General features: G+C 46.9%; 3 protein-coding genes across 5 annotated transcripts; 2 read left to right on the forward strand and 1 right to left on the reverse strand.

Annotated features, from left to right (window-relative positions):
• Positions 1-1058: 1058 nt before the first annotated feature.
• LOC111067671 lies at positions 1059-1894 on the reverse strand. The gene is made up of 2 exons (XM_022356921.2): positions 1783-1894; positions 1059-1717 (listed from the first exon to the last, which is right to left on the reverse strand). Exons 1-2 carry the CDS (start codon positions 1790-1792, stop codon positions 1278-1280), a joined length of 450 nt encoding a protein of 149 aa, XP_022212613.2. The 5' UTR covers positions 1793-1894; the 3' UTR covers positions 1059-1277.
• Positions 1895-3239: 1345 nt separating this feature from the next.
• On the forward strand, positions 3240-4302 carry LOC111067653. Its single transcript, XM_022356875.2, has one exon. It carries the CDS (start codon positions 3520-3522, stop codon positions 4099-4101), a length of 582 nt encoding a protein of 193 aa, XP_022212567.2. The 5' UTR covers positions 3240-3519; the 3' UTR covers positions 4102-4302.
• Positions 4303-13937: 9635 nt separating this feature from the next.
• Positions 13938-16434, forward strand: LOC111067648 (KAT8 regulatory NSL complex subunit 2-like). 3 transcript variants are annotated; one of them, XR_002607133.2, is made up of 6 exons: positions 13938-14541; positions 14602-14794; positions 14849-15012; positions 15076-15476; positions 15606-16090; positions 16157-16240. XR_002607133.2 is itself a non-coding variant. In XM_022356869.2 (6 exons), the coding sequence occupies exons 1-5, from the start codon at positions 14025-14027 to the stop codon at positions 16035-16037; spliced, it is 1707 nt and encodes a 568-aa protein (XP_022212561.2). In that variant the 5' UTR covers positions 13939-14024; the 3' UTR covers positions 16038-16050; positions 16157-16248. The 3 variants fall into 3 exon arrangements, 2 of the variants coding, with proteins under 2 accessions (XP_022212561.2, XP_022212562.2); XM_022356869.2 differs by having other exon boundaries at positions 13939-14541; positions 15606-16050; positions 16157-16248; XM_022356870.2 differs by lacking the exon at positions 15606-16090 and having other exon boundaries at positions 13939-14541; positions 16157-16434.
• Positions 16435-16667: the final 233 nt, after the last annotated feature.

Here is a 16667-nt window from a genome sequence, read left to right on the forward strand (position 1 = left end):
CACGCCATTTTAAAGTGGCTGCCGAGGCAGCAAAACGAGCAGCAGCACCACCAGCACCAGTCGCAGTAAAGAGGGGCAGCCACACTAGTTAGTGCCTCATGGGAGGCGACACAGCATTGTCCACACACACACACATACGGATACACACTCCCGTAGAGTTGGAGCCGCCAGCATTGTACGGGTTTTTGCCCGCAATGGCCAAAGACAAATAATGCAATTTCCTGACTAACTCATTTGGGGTGGGCATGGCCTCCCTCCCGTGTGCCAGAAGAGGAGGCACAGTGGTGGGACAGTGTCGTGTCACTGACACTTGGTCCCCACTCAGACATTCATTACCTAGGCGCAGAGTCTAGTCTGGCTGCCATGAATGATCAAGGGGAGGGGCGAGAGAGAGATCTGCAAGAGACTAACCAAGAGTGATCACTGCAGACCCCTGGTTTATCCACATCCAATTTGAACTCCCCCGAGGCACCGGGGGCACATCTCTACTGCCACTACTCCGTTGCTGATGCAATCATTGCCCACTCCAATGGCAACTTCTGGTTTCATGTTGCTGCAACTGCAAGATTAATGCGGTTCAGCATCGAACTTTAAACTCATTTTTAGCCCGGCCCCAGAACTTGATGCCGGCAGTCGTTGACACACACACACACACGCACACGCACATGTGGCAGAACTCCGGAGTCTGGAGTCCGGAGTCCAGGACTCTAGCTTCTGTCTGGGACGGGACTCCATTCGGTGGCAGACGAAACACATGTTCAGCAAACCAGTGGCTGTTGTCCTGCCCGGCACTTGGTCCCTGGCCCTGTAATTTGTCCCTTACTTGTTGTTTGTTTTGCGCAAAAGTTTGCGGCGACAATTGTTTTGCGGTGTTGCAGCAGCACAGAAGCATAGAAGCACAGAAACACTGCCCCCTAAGACACACTGCTGCAATGATTGCGAGTGCAATTTTCTTTTGAAATTTTCTTGTTGCCATGTTGTAATTTTTAGTTTTTGTCCGCATGGCTGCCGGCGGGAAAAGCAAAGATTTATGGCGCATCGATTTTTGCCCCAAGAACTGTCATGCGTGCGTGTGTGTATTTTTCAATAAGTGTCAGAGACGCAAACGATCCATCCATGTCGCGCTTATCATATCTGATGCCGCTCATATATCAATTATTTTGCAATCATTTTGAAATTAATAAACCATTCAGTTCGGACAGTTTCAATCGCGATAAGTGGGCACGGAAGAATCCCAAATTAAAAGATAGAGCTGGTGATCCTTCCGCATCATTAGATTAGTCATCGGTGCAATTGCGCAACAGGCGCCACTCCGCCCAGGGGAAGCAGCCCAGATAACCGTCCTGGTTGACAAAGGCCTTGTTGTCCGCGCAGGACATCTTCGTGACGCCATCGGCGGTGCACAGGTAGAAGTTGGTCAGCGTATCGCATGGCTGTGGCTGCTCGGCGCTGAGGCCCTTGCAGTCGGGCTCGACGGCGTCCAGATTGACGCACTGCGGATTCAACAGTTTCGCCGGCAGACAGCCCGAATAGGTGGCATTGTTCACAAAGTAATAGCCTGTGTCGCACTCATCCTCGATTACTTGATCATTGATGCAGAAGTAGAATTTGCGTATATCCTCGCCGCCCCACAGCTCGTCCTGGGACTGGCACGCCTGTTGTTCCACCACGCTGGCGGACCAGCACACAGCCAATACGCCAAGGAATATCAAAAGAGCTGCAAAGGATAGTAAATACGAGTATTTAAATTATGTATAATTAGAAATGAGAGCCACAACATACTTTTTTGCATCGCGATTCGTTTTTCTTGAGGTTATCCAAAGCTTGTGTTCAATTTGAGGATCTGAAACAGACTAAACTATGTGACGGCGAGCGCCTGGGCTTTTATAAAATTCTATCCAATCAGTGGAACTTATCGAGGCACCATATCATTGTCAATAACACTTTGTTTCAGTGATGAACGCCTTCCGAGGGCGACTTTCGGCTACTGATGTTCCTCATACGCAGTGTTGTGCGCTTATCGCCTTCTGCTATGCAGATAATGGCGAATTCTTGACTTAATTTTCGACTGTTTTTCAACTGATATCACGCCTCTCAAGTGGCGAAGGCCTGTACAAATTGATGAGCATTTTCCAAGAATCAGATCCACACCCGGATGTCTTAAAGGCGCCCACAAAAATACTTCTTTGGGTTACTTTGGCCCCCATCTGCGGCTGTCTATTCGCACCAGAAACTTTTAATTGAATTCTCGCCGAGAGCATGCATCGATGGCAAGCCTATTGGAATTTATGTCGATTATATTGTCAACTTTTTCCGTGCTCCACGAAGTTTCCCTATTTAAACTTGGCGGCACCGTAAATAGACTGCAAAAAGTGTCAGGACAGAGAGTGCCTTCTGCGGGAAAAGAAGTTCCAATTGACAACGTGACTTAACAAAAAAAGTGTCTCCACTCCAGCAGCTGCTGGCGAACTTTTTTCCAGGTTACAGAGGCCGCAAAGTGGCTTCTTCGCAGGCTCTTCTCAGGTTATTCCCGCTTTTTAGCCAAATCAATTAGAAGTTTTGACAGCCGCCTGTGTCTGCAGCTGAACACAAAATCCATTCCATTTCATTATCAGCGTAGGGTGGCTTGGCATAGCACGGTTACACGTAGGTTCGTAATTAAATTTTCGTCTGATTTCTGCAGCAATAATTTCCAAATTTACCTTCATTTGAAAGGCAATTAATGTCCATGCTATCGCTTTGATAAGACCAGACAAATGTCTGTGTATCATCCAGTAGATGAGACAGTGTACAGTGGCTGTGTTTTCCTTGACAGTGAATCATATCAAAATCGGAAATTCTGAATCGAACGATGACAGCGAGTCGGTCAGATATAAATCAGTTTTGCGGGAGAGAGAGTTACAGCCCATGCCCAACTGTGGTGCCATTGATATCTCATATCAATCTCACTGTTCGATTGCAGGGAGCAGAAGCAAACTTTAAACTCTTTCGCTTATCTAATCAAAAACTTGTCCACTGAGAGAGCTGAAAAGTGGGAGAGCGGCGACGTCACATCGGGCCAAAATAGAACAGAAAGGCCCAGAGCCAGACGCAGACCGAGAGAACCCATGAAAAATGACTGTAAAAATAGCAATGATAGCGTTGCAGGGGCAACATCAGTAAAGTCATGCAATGGGCACGAGTACGAGTATGAGTACGAGTACTCGCACCACAATGAGTATAAAAACCAAAGACAATGGCGACGCCATCAATCAGTCGAGTCGAGTCGAGTCGAGTTTTCTGTACGTTCGCACCAGAGCCGCATCCGAGTGATACCAGAGATACGGCAGCTGCCGTAGTGAGCATATAAATTTATTAACGAACACGGCTTATGGGCAAATGATGAAAAGCCGGCAAACGGAGAACAACACCAGCAGCATCCACAGCAGCAAATAATAGCAAATTGCAATAAGGAAAAACCCCGGGGAGAGAGCGAGAACGAGACGAGCGATAGAGGAGAACTTTGTGCGAGTATAATAAATGTTCTGGCTGCCGTTCGTGATGAAATTATTTATGAAAAATAAATGGAATATGTTGCTCTTGACGGTGATGGCGATGGTGGTGCTACTGCCACCGTTGGGGGCGGCACGAGAGACTTTCGACCCTGACACGGCCACGAATGCAACATGCAAACACGCCACCGACATGTGGGGAGATCCGAATCCCAACTTATTCTACGTATGCTCCGCGGACGGACAGCAGCCGCTGCAGCTGCAGTGCCCACAGGGACGTGGATTTTTCAACGGTCTCGGCTATTTGGGTTGTTTACCCTACGACCGCTGGCCGGCCTGTCAGTTGGCCCCGGATGCTGCTGCCACACTTGCGACGGCCACGGCGACAGCGACGACGACGACGGCTGGCTGTGACAGCGATAGCGAGCACTTTATACAGCCGTGGGCTGCTCCGGATCCCAATCAATTCTACATGTGCCCCGCTGTGGCGGCCACACCGCTGCTCCTCAGCTGCGCCCCCGGCAAGGGCTTCGTGGCCACCTCGGATGCTGTGGGCTGTGCGGATTGGTCCGTGTGGCGACGCCAGATGCAATGCGAGGATTACTATTGAGCAGCCTCCCCGAAATATGTATGATAATATCCCTGACAGCCGCAGGCAATAATCATCCTTGTCCTGGCAACAGTTGTTGCCACTATGCACACTCGACTCGAATCTTAATTTACTGGGCACATCTCTTGGTCTCACCTACCATGCCATTTACTAGTTTTATCTATAAATAAAGAAAAAGTTTCCATATATAAAGGCGATAGATAACAGATTGAAAGATGTTTTTGTATCTGTTTTGCACAAAAACTTTGCACAAACAACCTTGAGAAGTGACTTTGAAAGCAGTTGATTGGCTCTCATTCGTATCCAGTTATGGGATTAGCTTCATGCAAATTATTTTCCATTTGTAGGAGATAATTTTCAATTGAATCGTTGCTCATTTAAGCATATTAAATGATTTTCTTGGATGCGGCATGTGGGGAAAATCCTTTTAGTTCCCACACTCCTTCCAAAGCCACGCATTATCCTTTGCCATTACTCTCCTTTGTGATGCCGTTGGCCTTTTGCCTGCCGTCTACCCCCTGCCGACTGCCGACTGCCGCCTGCCTTCTTCCTGCCTTTCAGTCGGCTGCTGTCTACCGTGTTCCGCCTCATGCCATGGCGGTCAGCAATGGCCCCGCATACCCGTGCCTCGTAGACAGCTTTGATGTGTTTTTTTACTTTGTCATTCGCTTACGAATATGTGGGGATACTTTTTACGGCCACTATAGCAGCAGTAGCACCAGCAGAAGCAGCTGCTGTCTCCTCCACTCACTTGCACTTACGAGTATAAGCCTTTGTTCTTGCCGTCATAAAACATAGCCCCGGCTCAGGTATACAGCAGCATGCGGCAGACATAAGGATGATGACACATGCAGCTGGATGGTGCATAAAAAACAGGCAAAAGAGCCGTGCGCTTTATCGGAAATTGCATTCTGCTTTGAGCGCGTCCAGATGCAGGAAATTACTGTCAACTGTTAACGCCCGTGGATAGGAGCACACGACCCAAAGACCCCAAGACCCAGGGACAGAACCAGAACCAGCACCAGCACCAGAGCCAGCCTCAGGCTTTAATAAATCTTCAATTTGCATATATATATTTTTTTTTCCTTCCATTTGTGCGAGGCCATTAATCAATCGACCCTGGGGGCATTGGCAGGCAACATCACGTATACGTAATTTTAATTGCCACTGAAATAAAAGTGTTTAGTCTGTGCGCGAGGTGGAGGAAGAGGAGGAGGAGGAGGGGAGGAGGTGTGGGCCAGAGGATGGTCTTCAATTTAATTAAATGTTTGCTTGCTTCTGCTGCTGCTGCTGCTCTCAGCAGAAATCAATGAAGGCGACTTCTTATTTATTGCGTACACTCGACCCCAGAGCAAGGACCCGCAGGAGAAGCCCGGGCATTCGCGTAATGCTGACACAGACAAGGATTTTCATCAGCGGAAAACTAATTAGACAATTGCCAATTGAAACGATGCTGATAATGTTAGGGGAGGAATTTCCCGGAAAATTAAATACTTAAATAAAAATTGTCAAGGGGAAAAAGCATAAATGAATGGAGTATAAAATTAAATGCAACTCAACCCGCTGGGAATTAATATCCCTTAAACTCATCCTCATCATCCGTTATCAGCTATCCGTTATGGAAGAGAAAACTCAACGATGGAGTTCATAGAAAACACAGGCACTGGCTCCCAAAGGGACGACGCATGACGCGACTCCCTCCTCTATTTTGGTTTGGGGCCATTGTAGAGGGACTCTTCATTTTGTTGATTGCCCCACCGCAGGCGCAATAATATTGATCGATCAGTTGCCCTTCAATTTATGTTCTCTCCTTGCTTTAAATTTAACAGAGCAGAACAGAGCAGAGCAGAGTAGAGTAGACCGCATGCAGACCGAATGATGGAACGTTGGACTGAGAGGAGCGAGCAGGGTTAATGTGGCAATGCAAATCCCAAATGTGGACAAAAATCCAATACGAAGTGCAGCGAGCTGGTTGCCGACTCTCTGTGGGTATGGATGCGCATGTGGCACCAAGGCCAGTGCCGGTTAAGGCATGCGTAGCATGCAAACAACCTGCCTCACTGGGGGTCCATGGCTGCTGTTGCTGCTGCTGTTGTGGCAGCTAATATGTGAGTTCCAGGTGCGGACTAACAGGACCCATTATTGACACACGCTACTGCACACACTATTTACTTTCGATCAGTGGGTTTCCTCCTGTCAACGTGATCGAATAATGTTGATTAATGTTCAAAAAAAAGTTTCAGTTGCCACTCCCTTCTGAAGGACACTCACACTCCGCTCCTGTGGCGGCTGAGTGTGCTGTGGCTTCAATCCATTTACAGGTGTTTGCCCAGAGTCAATGCAGACGCAGCCAGCCGTAAAACATTTGTCACATTTACATTAAAAGCAGCAGTAAACCAGGGACCCAGCTCCATCTGTGTTTGCACAGTGCACCACCGCCGCGCTGTTGCACCACCCACCCCAGCCATGCCACACAGTGCAGACCCGTACCCGGCTATGCAATTTATTTGCACAGTGCACTTGCCAATTAATTCTTATCTCAGCAGCCATGCAGGTTGCCTTTCCCGGCGACTGCATAAATCAATGTGCCTGAAATGATAACTCATCCAAGGCAGGTCGCCCTGCCTCATATGCTCTCTCTGCATACATTCTGATATTCCGGCACACAAATCTTGCTCTAGATCTGCCCCTTCGATTGGAAAGTTTGATTTGAGATGGAGCAGGATGCAGCAGCAGCAGCAGGAGTAGCAAGAGCAGCAGGAGCCATAGGAGCAGCCATTGTGTGTGTGGAACCAATTGCAACTCACTTAATTTGATGCTGGCAAGACCCTGTCTCCTCTCCCATTACACCAGCCCACACCACAGGGCAAAGGCAAGGGCAAATGCTGCACTACGTCTTTACAAATACAGAGGTCTTTGGCCCGCCCACCCAGCGGCGTCTAATTGACTTGCACTGCGATAATGGCCCTGGCACCTCATTCTCGGTGCTGTGCTGTGCCCTGCACTGTGCCTCTCTGTGCCGCCTAATTGAAAAGTGTTGTTACCACGGGCCAAATATCAGCCCCGATTTTGCGATAAATCTGCAATCAGTTTCGTCTGTGTACTGCTTCTGCATCTCCATCGTCAGCTCCATCAAAGATGAATGCCATGCGGAATTGAGAGCAGTTTGAGGTGAAAGTTGCCAATGAGATTATCAATTTAAATTGAATGCAGAGTGATGGAAAATCTTTTGCGTGCTGCTCAAATCATTTATTATTCCATTTGGGGTCACTCGACCCCTGTGTTTGCATTTTAAATGATTCCAAGGCAAGCGTTTATGCAACACTTTTCTTTGGCATCATTTATGTATGTATGCTAATTGGATACAAAAACCAAGAGGATACAATCCGATTGGAGCTTATACTTACTCGCACTGCTCCTCGAATCTCTTGGAATATTTTCAGGGACTTCTCAAAGGCGATGCGGGCGGTGTGTGTCGTGACAGGAAGATTTGTCAGGCCGTGTGGATTACAAACACAGTCACCGCAATAACGGACTGCCCCGCATAAATTCATATAATTAAAGCGATCCAATTATGGCGAGTCGGTGCCGCTCGGTGCTGCTGTCGACCCTCTTCCTGTCAGCAGCTCTGCCGCGCGCAAAATCTGTGGACGAGAACACCCGCTTTCCTTTTGCGAAGGTGGCCCTTGGCATGGCAGTGGTGGCAGCGCCTCAGGTGAGGCGGCACGGCACACGCAGCCGCTGGGAAATGCTCGCGCGCTTGGGTAATTAATTATGTCAGCTGCAATGACGGGGCTGAAAACATCCGCCGTGTACTCGAGAAGGGGCAAAAAATTGTGGCCACGGCCTCTGTCTGGGGTCTGGGTGCTTGGTGCTTGGTGCTTGGAGCTGGGCCAGGGTCGCAGGGCTCCGGCCGGAAACGGAAATAAGCACAAACAGTTGGCGACGGCAGCCGAAACAAACAAGTCGCTCTGAATTTGCCGAAATGATTTATTAGAAACGACGTTTCAATTTTTCATTCGCCAAGTCGTGGGGCAAGGACGTCTGCGAAATAAGAAATGCGTGGAAATAAATAACAAAATTTGCCTGTTGACAAAAATGTAACAATTTCACATGCAACTAAATGCGTATTTCCGGCCGGAAGGGCACAGCAGTGGGTGGTGAGTGTGGGTCGTGGGTCGTTTGCCGGATGTAGTGACAGCACTTCCGCTCTGCCGCCATTTTACTGTTTGATTGAGCCTGTCCCACAGCCAGAGAAAGATCCCTTTGAAGGTGCCATACCCATTAGGTTGAAGGAGCGCACAAGAGTATCCTCCAGAAGTGCTTGAAAAGGACAAGCAAAAGGACATCTAGCCACACACAAACACACACACACACACACACAATCGCACACACGCACACGAAAACCACAAGGAAACAATAAATTTGCAGCAATGCGAAGCGGAAATGTTTGTAACGGAAATAGAGGAAACGCAGCAAAGTGAAGTGCAGCAGGAGCAATGCCGGTGGCAGTAGCTGCAGCAGCAGCAGCAGCAGCAGCAGCAGGATAACAGGAGCACAGTGTCGTCTTGCCCGCAAGTTGTCGCATGGTGCACGGCAAACAAACAAAGTAATTGGTGCACACAAATTGCCTCTCGCCAAAAGAAGTGGCGTACCCCGAAGAAAAGGAAAAGGAAGATGGCAACAAATAGGAGAAAGAATGGCTGCTCGAAAAGAGAGAGAGAGAGAGAGCAAGTAATGGCTAGTAAATTGTATTATGACCATCCATGATGTGGCTTCTTTCAACGACCAACCTAATGCCCAGGGTTGGCGCCCAGTCACAGTCACCGGCACCGGCACCGGTACTGGCACATAAATTATGCATATTTAGCCGAGTGAAATTGAAAACTAATTAATTACACTTGCAGCCCGAAGCAGCGCGGCTAAGAGCTGCCGTGGAGCTGCTGCATCGCCTGAGAAAAATGTTGCTCAACTTTTTAATTGCCAGCATCAAGTGTTTTTCAAATTGCTCTTGGCTGTAATTATGGTCGAAAAGTGGCTGAAACGTGAGACATTCTGTGCCGGGCAAGGGTCGCGCAGGATTGCTAAGCTACAAGTCGCTGCAAAAGGAGCAAAAGCTCAAAGAGAAAGTTCAGACACTTGTTGGCTCCTGCTAGCAGCTTGACAAATGGGACTGGGAGGAGTAGGGGTCCCCCCGTTTCCCCCCTTTGAGGTGGATCTTCCCAGCATTTACATGGACTCTTGGCTTTGTATAGCAGGGCATATTTAATGAATTAATGTACGACGGATGTTGGCTGTCTGCCGTGAAATGCTTTTGGGGTAAGTTCAGTTGAGGCCAGGGCAACGGATTCCGTAGAGTTTACTAGCCCACATCTGGCCACTTCTCATGAAAGCTGCTGTCATGGCTATCCGGGCTAATTTAATGCTTTAAATTCAAAGTGCCAATCAAAGAAGGTATTGATCCTTACCATAGCCATAGCCACAGACGTAGCTACATATAACCCCAACCATTCACAGCTTAGACAGGAGCAGCAAAAGGCAAAAGGCAAATACAAAATACAAAATACCAAGTAGCATAGGGCAAGAGTCACGTACAGTGGAGTGCCAAAGGGCAACCAACCTTCCATCGCATCGACTCTCACCTTTCGGTTCTCCATCACCTGTCGTTTGCCTTGGGTTTATATGTTTTGCATTGGATACGTAGGCATAATACGACGATACAGTTTTCCCGAGCTCTCCGCTAAGCCTTTTGGGTCTGGGCAATGTCGATACCGGACTCCCGGCCGGCAATATTTCGTGTGGCAAGTGCCTGGGAGTTTTATTAGTTGGGGCGGCGGCAACCCTTTTCAAAAACATGATACTAATAAAAATCCATGTTAATGTTGCATGAATACCAAATAAATTGAGGCAGCCAACACGTACATATGGCATTTCGCTGGCCGTATTTATTGATTGAACATAAAATTGGGCAATTTCATTGACGTTACAATTTTTGTATGCCTAAACAGGCGACCGGGGAGCAGTTGCTGGAATTGCTTGGAGATGCCTCCGGAGCTCAAGGCAAACATTGTCTTCTGTAAATAATTTATACCCAACCAAGTGACAAATGAATGCCTTGTCCCGGTCCTGGTCCCCACCTAAGTAGCTGTCACCGCTGCCAGCAGACTTACAGAGACAGAGGAGACACACACACACACACACCAGCACACACTCTGGCTTATCGATTTCCATGACTCCTTCTCATTCTTTGTCTCGTTACAGCCGCGCTGGAAGCGGTGGCATGCCGCCCCATTTGAAATCAATGCAAGTGGCAGCTGTTGTGGTTGCAACATTGCTGTTTTTCCCACTCTGACGTGCCGCCTGTACGCGGATAAAGAGCGCTTGATGTTCGCGTAAATGCAGTCGGAGGAGCATTGGCGACGCTTTCTACTCCTCATTTCCAGCCGCATTATTAATGCATGTGTCTCTGTGCGGGACGGGACTGTCACTTGTTTGAGCAGAGATTTTTAGCGCGAATCAATCAAATCACATGACTGCTTGACTAACAGCCAGTGATTTGATTGATGAACTGCGTCAACGTCAGCTCTAGAGTGCTGGATAACGGATAGCGGGGCAAAGGGTGGCAGTCAAGTGTGGGTCCTTGCTGCACGACTGCCACTTGGGATGACACGCACAGAGCAAACATCAAACAGCAAACAGCAGAGGAGCTCCAGCAGAATTAGCTTCATGAGGCTGAGGCTGAGGCTGAGTTTGAGGCGGCAGCCGCTTGAAGAGCAGCGCATTATTGATTAGTGGCTCAAGTCCTTATGGGGGCATTACAGATGCGGCATTAGATGCTTAATCAAAGTCCCCGACATCAGAGAGGGTGTCGTCACGCCTGATCCCCTCCACTAATGAATATTTAATTTGCTGCTCGCTTCGAGCAGCTTGGCTTCATTTAAAGTCATTTCTACTTTTCAAAGAATTTTGCAAAAGTTCTCGACAAGAAATAAGTTTGCATATTTTCAATGTGCAGTTTTCTGTGTCGCAATAAAATATTTTATTACTTTTTAAGTGTGTTTGCTACTCGTAAAATTCTGTTGCTTGGCAAATTCCCCCCACTCTCCCATTCACCGTTTCCCCATTTCATTGCCATTCATTTTTTTGTGGAATGTGGCATGCAATGTCACATGTGACGGAATGACTTGGCATCGTCCCGTTCTGGCTTCTGGCTTCTGGCATGCAAATTCCAAGCTGACTTCGAGTCAAGTTAGCGAAAGTATGTAAATGTCAGCTCCGAATGCCTGGCAATGCCCTGCCAGTAATGTCTCAGTAATCCGAGTTCAAAATTGAAGGAAAGTGGTAAGGATGCTGATGAACTTTCCACGATTGCACTTGATATGGTTTCAGAATGGATTTTGCAAGTGGCTGCTCCACTTACCAACGATATACATGTGAGTGTATGGGCGTTCTGTGGATACCCAACTTCGGTGTAGGGCATTCCACTCCGTCATATGAGATTCGGTCCCTTGGCCTCCAGCTGGGGGGACTCCTGTAATTTGACTGCATTCTCATGCCTGGCTCTTGGCCACATGCTCGGTCTTTCACATCTTTTTTATGTAAATGTGCGAAAATTTCATCGCACACATAGACATCAAATGAAATTGTATTTCTGCGGCAGGAAAAGTACGTACAAAAAGTAAAGCTCCACAAAGGCTCCACAAAGAGGATGAGACACAGAAATGTCTTATTCTCCCGTGCCACCGGTGTTGGCAGCTGGCAGCAGGCAGCCGGCATCGTTGTCCATGGCAGCACTCCGTCTCTGCCGCTCCTGCTCCCACTTCCAGCGATGCTCCTGCCTTTGCGGCTGCTGCTGCGGCTCATCATCATCATCAGCGAGCACGACGACGACGTCGTTCCCGTTTCATCATTGTCATAACTTTGTGTCACAATTTTACACTCCCCTGCCGCACCGCCTCCACCAGCAGACCCCATGTGTCCACGCTGCAAGCGGCATCATTTTCCGACTCGAGAATGTAGACACTTTTTATTTTGTGGCTTTAGCCTGTCATAGATCCCGCCGCCAATAGAGGAAGGAATTCGATTTGTTTTCAGCTGCAGCCGAACCATATTCTGCAAATATTCATATATATTTCGCCCTGTGAGCGGCATTTGTGCAACAACTGTGGCTGACACTGGGCAACAACCGCCGCCGCTTGTTGGGCATGCATACATACATATATAGACTTCTCTGCCCTGGCCCAACAAATAAACAAATTCAGCATTGGGAAAAATGCTTTCATTCTGCATATGAATGGCACTTTCCTGGGGTTTCTGCTTGTTTGTGTCCTGTTGGACATTTTCAGCAATTTATTGTGTCATCAACAGGGAGAAGCTGCTCCCAAAATCCGCTTAGAAGCGTTGAGCGTATGCCTGGAGTCGGAAAGTTGCCTCCTAGTATTTGGCGCCGGCTGCAGAATGTTTTGCGTCTTTGGACGAAACTTTGTTGCAAGCACAAACGACTCCATTGCATAATGTGATGATTGCGAAAATTGAAAGTAAACCGAAAATTCATGCCACCCAAAATGCAAGCTCCACAGAATCTCTGGAAGTTAACGCTTCCCCAGAACTGACTGACAAACTGCTTTAAGTGGCCAAAACTTTGGTCATGGCTTGGCTAAAAAAAGCCGAGAAGGGAACAACTGGAAGTAACTTTTACAATGTAAGTCCGCAAAGCGAGAGTGAGTGCCCAGGGAGATGGAGCTGCCGAGAAAGACAGAGAGAGAGAGAATAAATGTTAACAAGATGACTACGGGGCAAAAAATGTTCAGGCATTTTCATTGTTTCGCCTTTGAATGGAAAAAATTAACTGAACTGCTGAACTGGACTAGACTCGAGTCCCTCGCAAGTAGATTCGATGGGCATGGGCATGCCACATTTGGTGTGGCAGCAGGTCCGTGGAATGCCAACTTTTATTCGCATTTGCCAGCCAATAAAACAAAGTTGGCCTGCGCGCATATTACGCGCAAATGAAACGCCCGGACGGACAGTCAATGGCATTGAAGGTTGTCGCCCGCCATTTGACCCGCACCCGCATTCATGCCCCCCTTCTTCTCATACCCCTTCCAATCGCTGTCATTTGGCCAAGCTTCTGGCGCATAAACTTTTGCTGCAACATTTGCCATCGCATTGTTTCCACAGCATTTCTTTGGCAGGAACTGCGAACTGGGTACATGGAACTGGGACTGCTGCTGCTACTTTGGCTGGAGCTGAAGCTGGTGCTGGTGCTAGAGGGGCAGCGAAATTAAAGTGCATTGTATGCTAAAAGTTTTCCTCCAGCAAACCGGAACAATGAAAAGTTCATGAAAATTTTTGCTTCAACGCATAAACAATAAACATAAAAGTTTTGACCATTAAAAACGCGCCACGGCCCAAGTGACAGTGGCTGTGCCTCTGGCGATGTTGGTGCTGGGTCTCTGTGGACTGGGTTGAGGGTGGGTGGGGGCGGGCTCTTAGCCTGAAGAGTTTCCTTTCAAAGTTTTGTGTTGCTCTAATGACAGAAATCGGCGTGAATTTGATGTTTGGCCAAGAAGTTTTACCCCTCAACCGCACCAATCTATTTTTGTTGCCTCTCAGACAAGTCAAGTGAAATGCAATACCCACAAAGGAGTTCATTTGTAGCATAGCGTGAATAATCCACTGCAATAAGAATAGTGTGATGGCAGATATTTAGGCAATACAAATATTTGAAATGAAATAAAAATTAAAAACAATGTTCATTTTCCACAGTTCCAAAGCGAAGCAAATTTCTCAAGTTAATTCTTCGCAATACTTATATCGATACATCGATACACTTCAGCTCACTGTAAACTCATCCCTGTCAAGCGTCACTTTTTTTCCAGGAATTATTTTGTTATTAAAAAGTGCCGGGTATCGAAATAGAAATGGCTTGTTTCTCTCCAAGTAAAATGCCAAAGTGCTCGCGATCCAATGGGAAGTGCAGCCCGGAAAAGGAAGAGCAGCTGCGCGACCAGATCCACAGCGAGTTGACCAAGGCCAGGTACTGCGCCAACCCGACATACACTTGCAGCTTGGTTCGTATTGAAGGGTACAACTTTTGCATTCGCCACATTCTGTGGGATCCACTGGCTCCGTATCGGCGCTGCGCGTTTGAGTATTTGAACAAGCGGCAGTGCATAAACGCAGTGCCCAAATTTGATGCCAAGCTAAACGAGATACAGACCCCCCTCTGCTTCGAGCACAATCGTCAGCTGCAAGTGCGAAAGACCCAGATGACCTTGGGTCGTTTTCGGTGTGGCGTGGAGACCAATGAGACGCTGCTCAATAGTCTTGCCCATCACTTAAATGTGAAGGAGCCCGAGGCTCCGAAGCCCGTGGAGAATAATGGTGATGACGATGATGATGTGATTGATGTTGTGTCACCGCAAGTGACCCCATTTCGTAAGACCATTTATTATTCCGCAATTGGGGTTAAAAACTTGGTATTTATTTTCCGTACAGTCTCGCAGGATTATCGCAACAGTGTGGAGCATGTGGCAGAAGCGGTGGCTTCGCGTAAGCGCGTCATCGACTATGCATCCGATATTTCCAGCGACGATGAGGAGCCGCCGTGTGTAAGGAATACCCTACCAGATGTCGAATTTGATGAGTCTGATTATGAAAGCATTGACTCGGACTACGATGATCCTCTGAAGTAAGATCTGCCCCCAATTGTTGTGATGTCTTTTAATGATGTCTTCAACTTTAGGCATGGCGGCGTCTACACTCGCGCCGAGGCTGTGAATAAAACTCTAAGAAAAGTGGAAAAACTTCAGACTCTTTACGGCGAGGAGCTCAAGTTTTTGGCACGACACATGAGGAAGCGCCGCCGTCAGTATTTAATTGACTTACGCAAAGAACAGGAAACCTACTGTAAAGTTGACATATATTTTCTGCCTATGCCACGTGTATTCATGCTTTTATTGCCATTTGCAGGCAGCATTAAGGATCAAATTAAGAAGTCGCCGCACGAGATGAAGCTCTACAAAAAGCTGAGGGCTCTCATCACTTATCATCGTCGACAGGGCAAAGAGGCATATTTCTACAAGAGATACAGAGAGAAACGCGACCAGTCCAAGCCGGATTACGTACGCCAGAGTTTCTACGTCTCAAAGTGCGTCTTCAATTTGTTTGGGCATCAGTGTGGAAAGCCAGCGATACAGTCCACCAAGCACTGCCGCAAGCATATCCTGTCGGACAGACGCCAGATGGTATTCCGCGATTGCGGTGGGGAACGTAACGGTAATGTATGCGAGGAGCCCGTCTGGGACTTGGGCAACGAGACATGTGAACTACATAAATGCTTGGAGCCGCCTAAGAAACAGTATAAACAAAAGGTGGGTTGAATATAATAAAAAACTTAAACTAAACCATACAAAAAAAAAAAACTGAAAAAACGCAACTGAAAGATCATTTGCAGTCTTTGTCTGTGAACCTGAATAAATTCCGCACCTATTATCCCCCAGTTCTATGAGCCACCGCATAATGCGTCAGTAGAAAGTATTTTTGCCCCTCGATACACTGTCGTTAATCAGACAAGAACTGATCCGACCCCAGTGGGTGGAAAAATAATGGATATATCAGATTGTGGACTTGAATATGATATCCAAACGGTAGCAGAGCTCGAGAACTTTATAACTCATGGGTTTGTTGATGAGGATAATGAAATAGGCTCAGGTGTCGAAAATGCCCAACCAAATGTTGCCAGTCAAGATACAGAAGCTCCAGCTTCAGCTTCAGCTCCAGCCAGTGTCGCAAGTGAACAAGAATTAGACCAGTCTGAAATTTTATCTGCTGTTGGTGACGCCAACAGCACTTTCAATGATGTTTTGAAAATGCTCGAAGGCATTGAAACCACCCCTTGGTATAAATCCACCAATGAAGGAGTAGAAAACTAATCATACCACGCATGTAAATACTTCTAATCGCATTCACCTATATAATTTTATATGTATATTCTGTTCCTATTTTATTTTCTTATTAGCCAATAAATATAATATGTCTATTTGTTTTACAGATGTCCAAGACCGAAGACGAATATATTCCTTCTAAAAAACAGAAACTATCTGCAGACATATTGGCTGCAACTAAAATTCTCAAGAAACTTTGCATACATGATTTAAAAGCAATCTAAAAACGAACTTCAACCCAAATTACATTTTATAACTCTGTGTGAACAAAAACAAAGCTAACATCCAAGACTTTGTTCACTTTAAATACAACAGTTTCACACATGACTCTAAGCGGTTGAAATAAAATTAAAAATGTACCTATGCTAAATGTAAATGTTACCTTTATGGACTTTCAGGTCTCTTGTCAAGGCAAACTTTGTCAATTCTTTTTATAAAATTCTCTGTTGGCTCAGAAAAGCTTTTCGATATAAGATAAAAATACTTGGCCTAATCTTGTTACATATAGCGCGTTCCTTAGTTGGCAACACGCACATGAACCACAGTAAACCACAAACAGATTTAAGAAATAATTCACATACAACAAAGAAAACACTGGCTGGGGAGCACTTTTTGCTT

Source organism: Drosophila obscura, unplaced genomic scaffold, assembly GCF_018151105.1.
Source record: "Drosophila obscura isolate BZ-5 IFL unplaced genomic scaffold, ASM1815110v1 contig_192, whole genome shotgun sequence".
Taxonomy (NCBI): Eukaryota; Metazoa; Arthropoda; class Insecta; order Diptera; family Drosophilidae; genus Drosophila; species Drosophila obscura.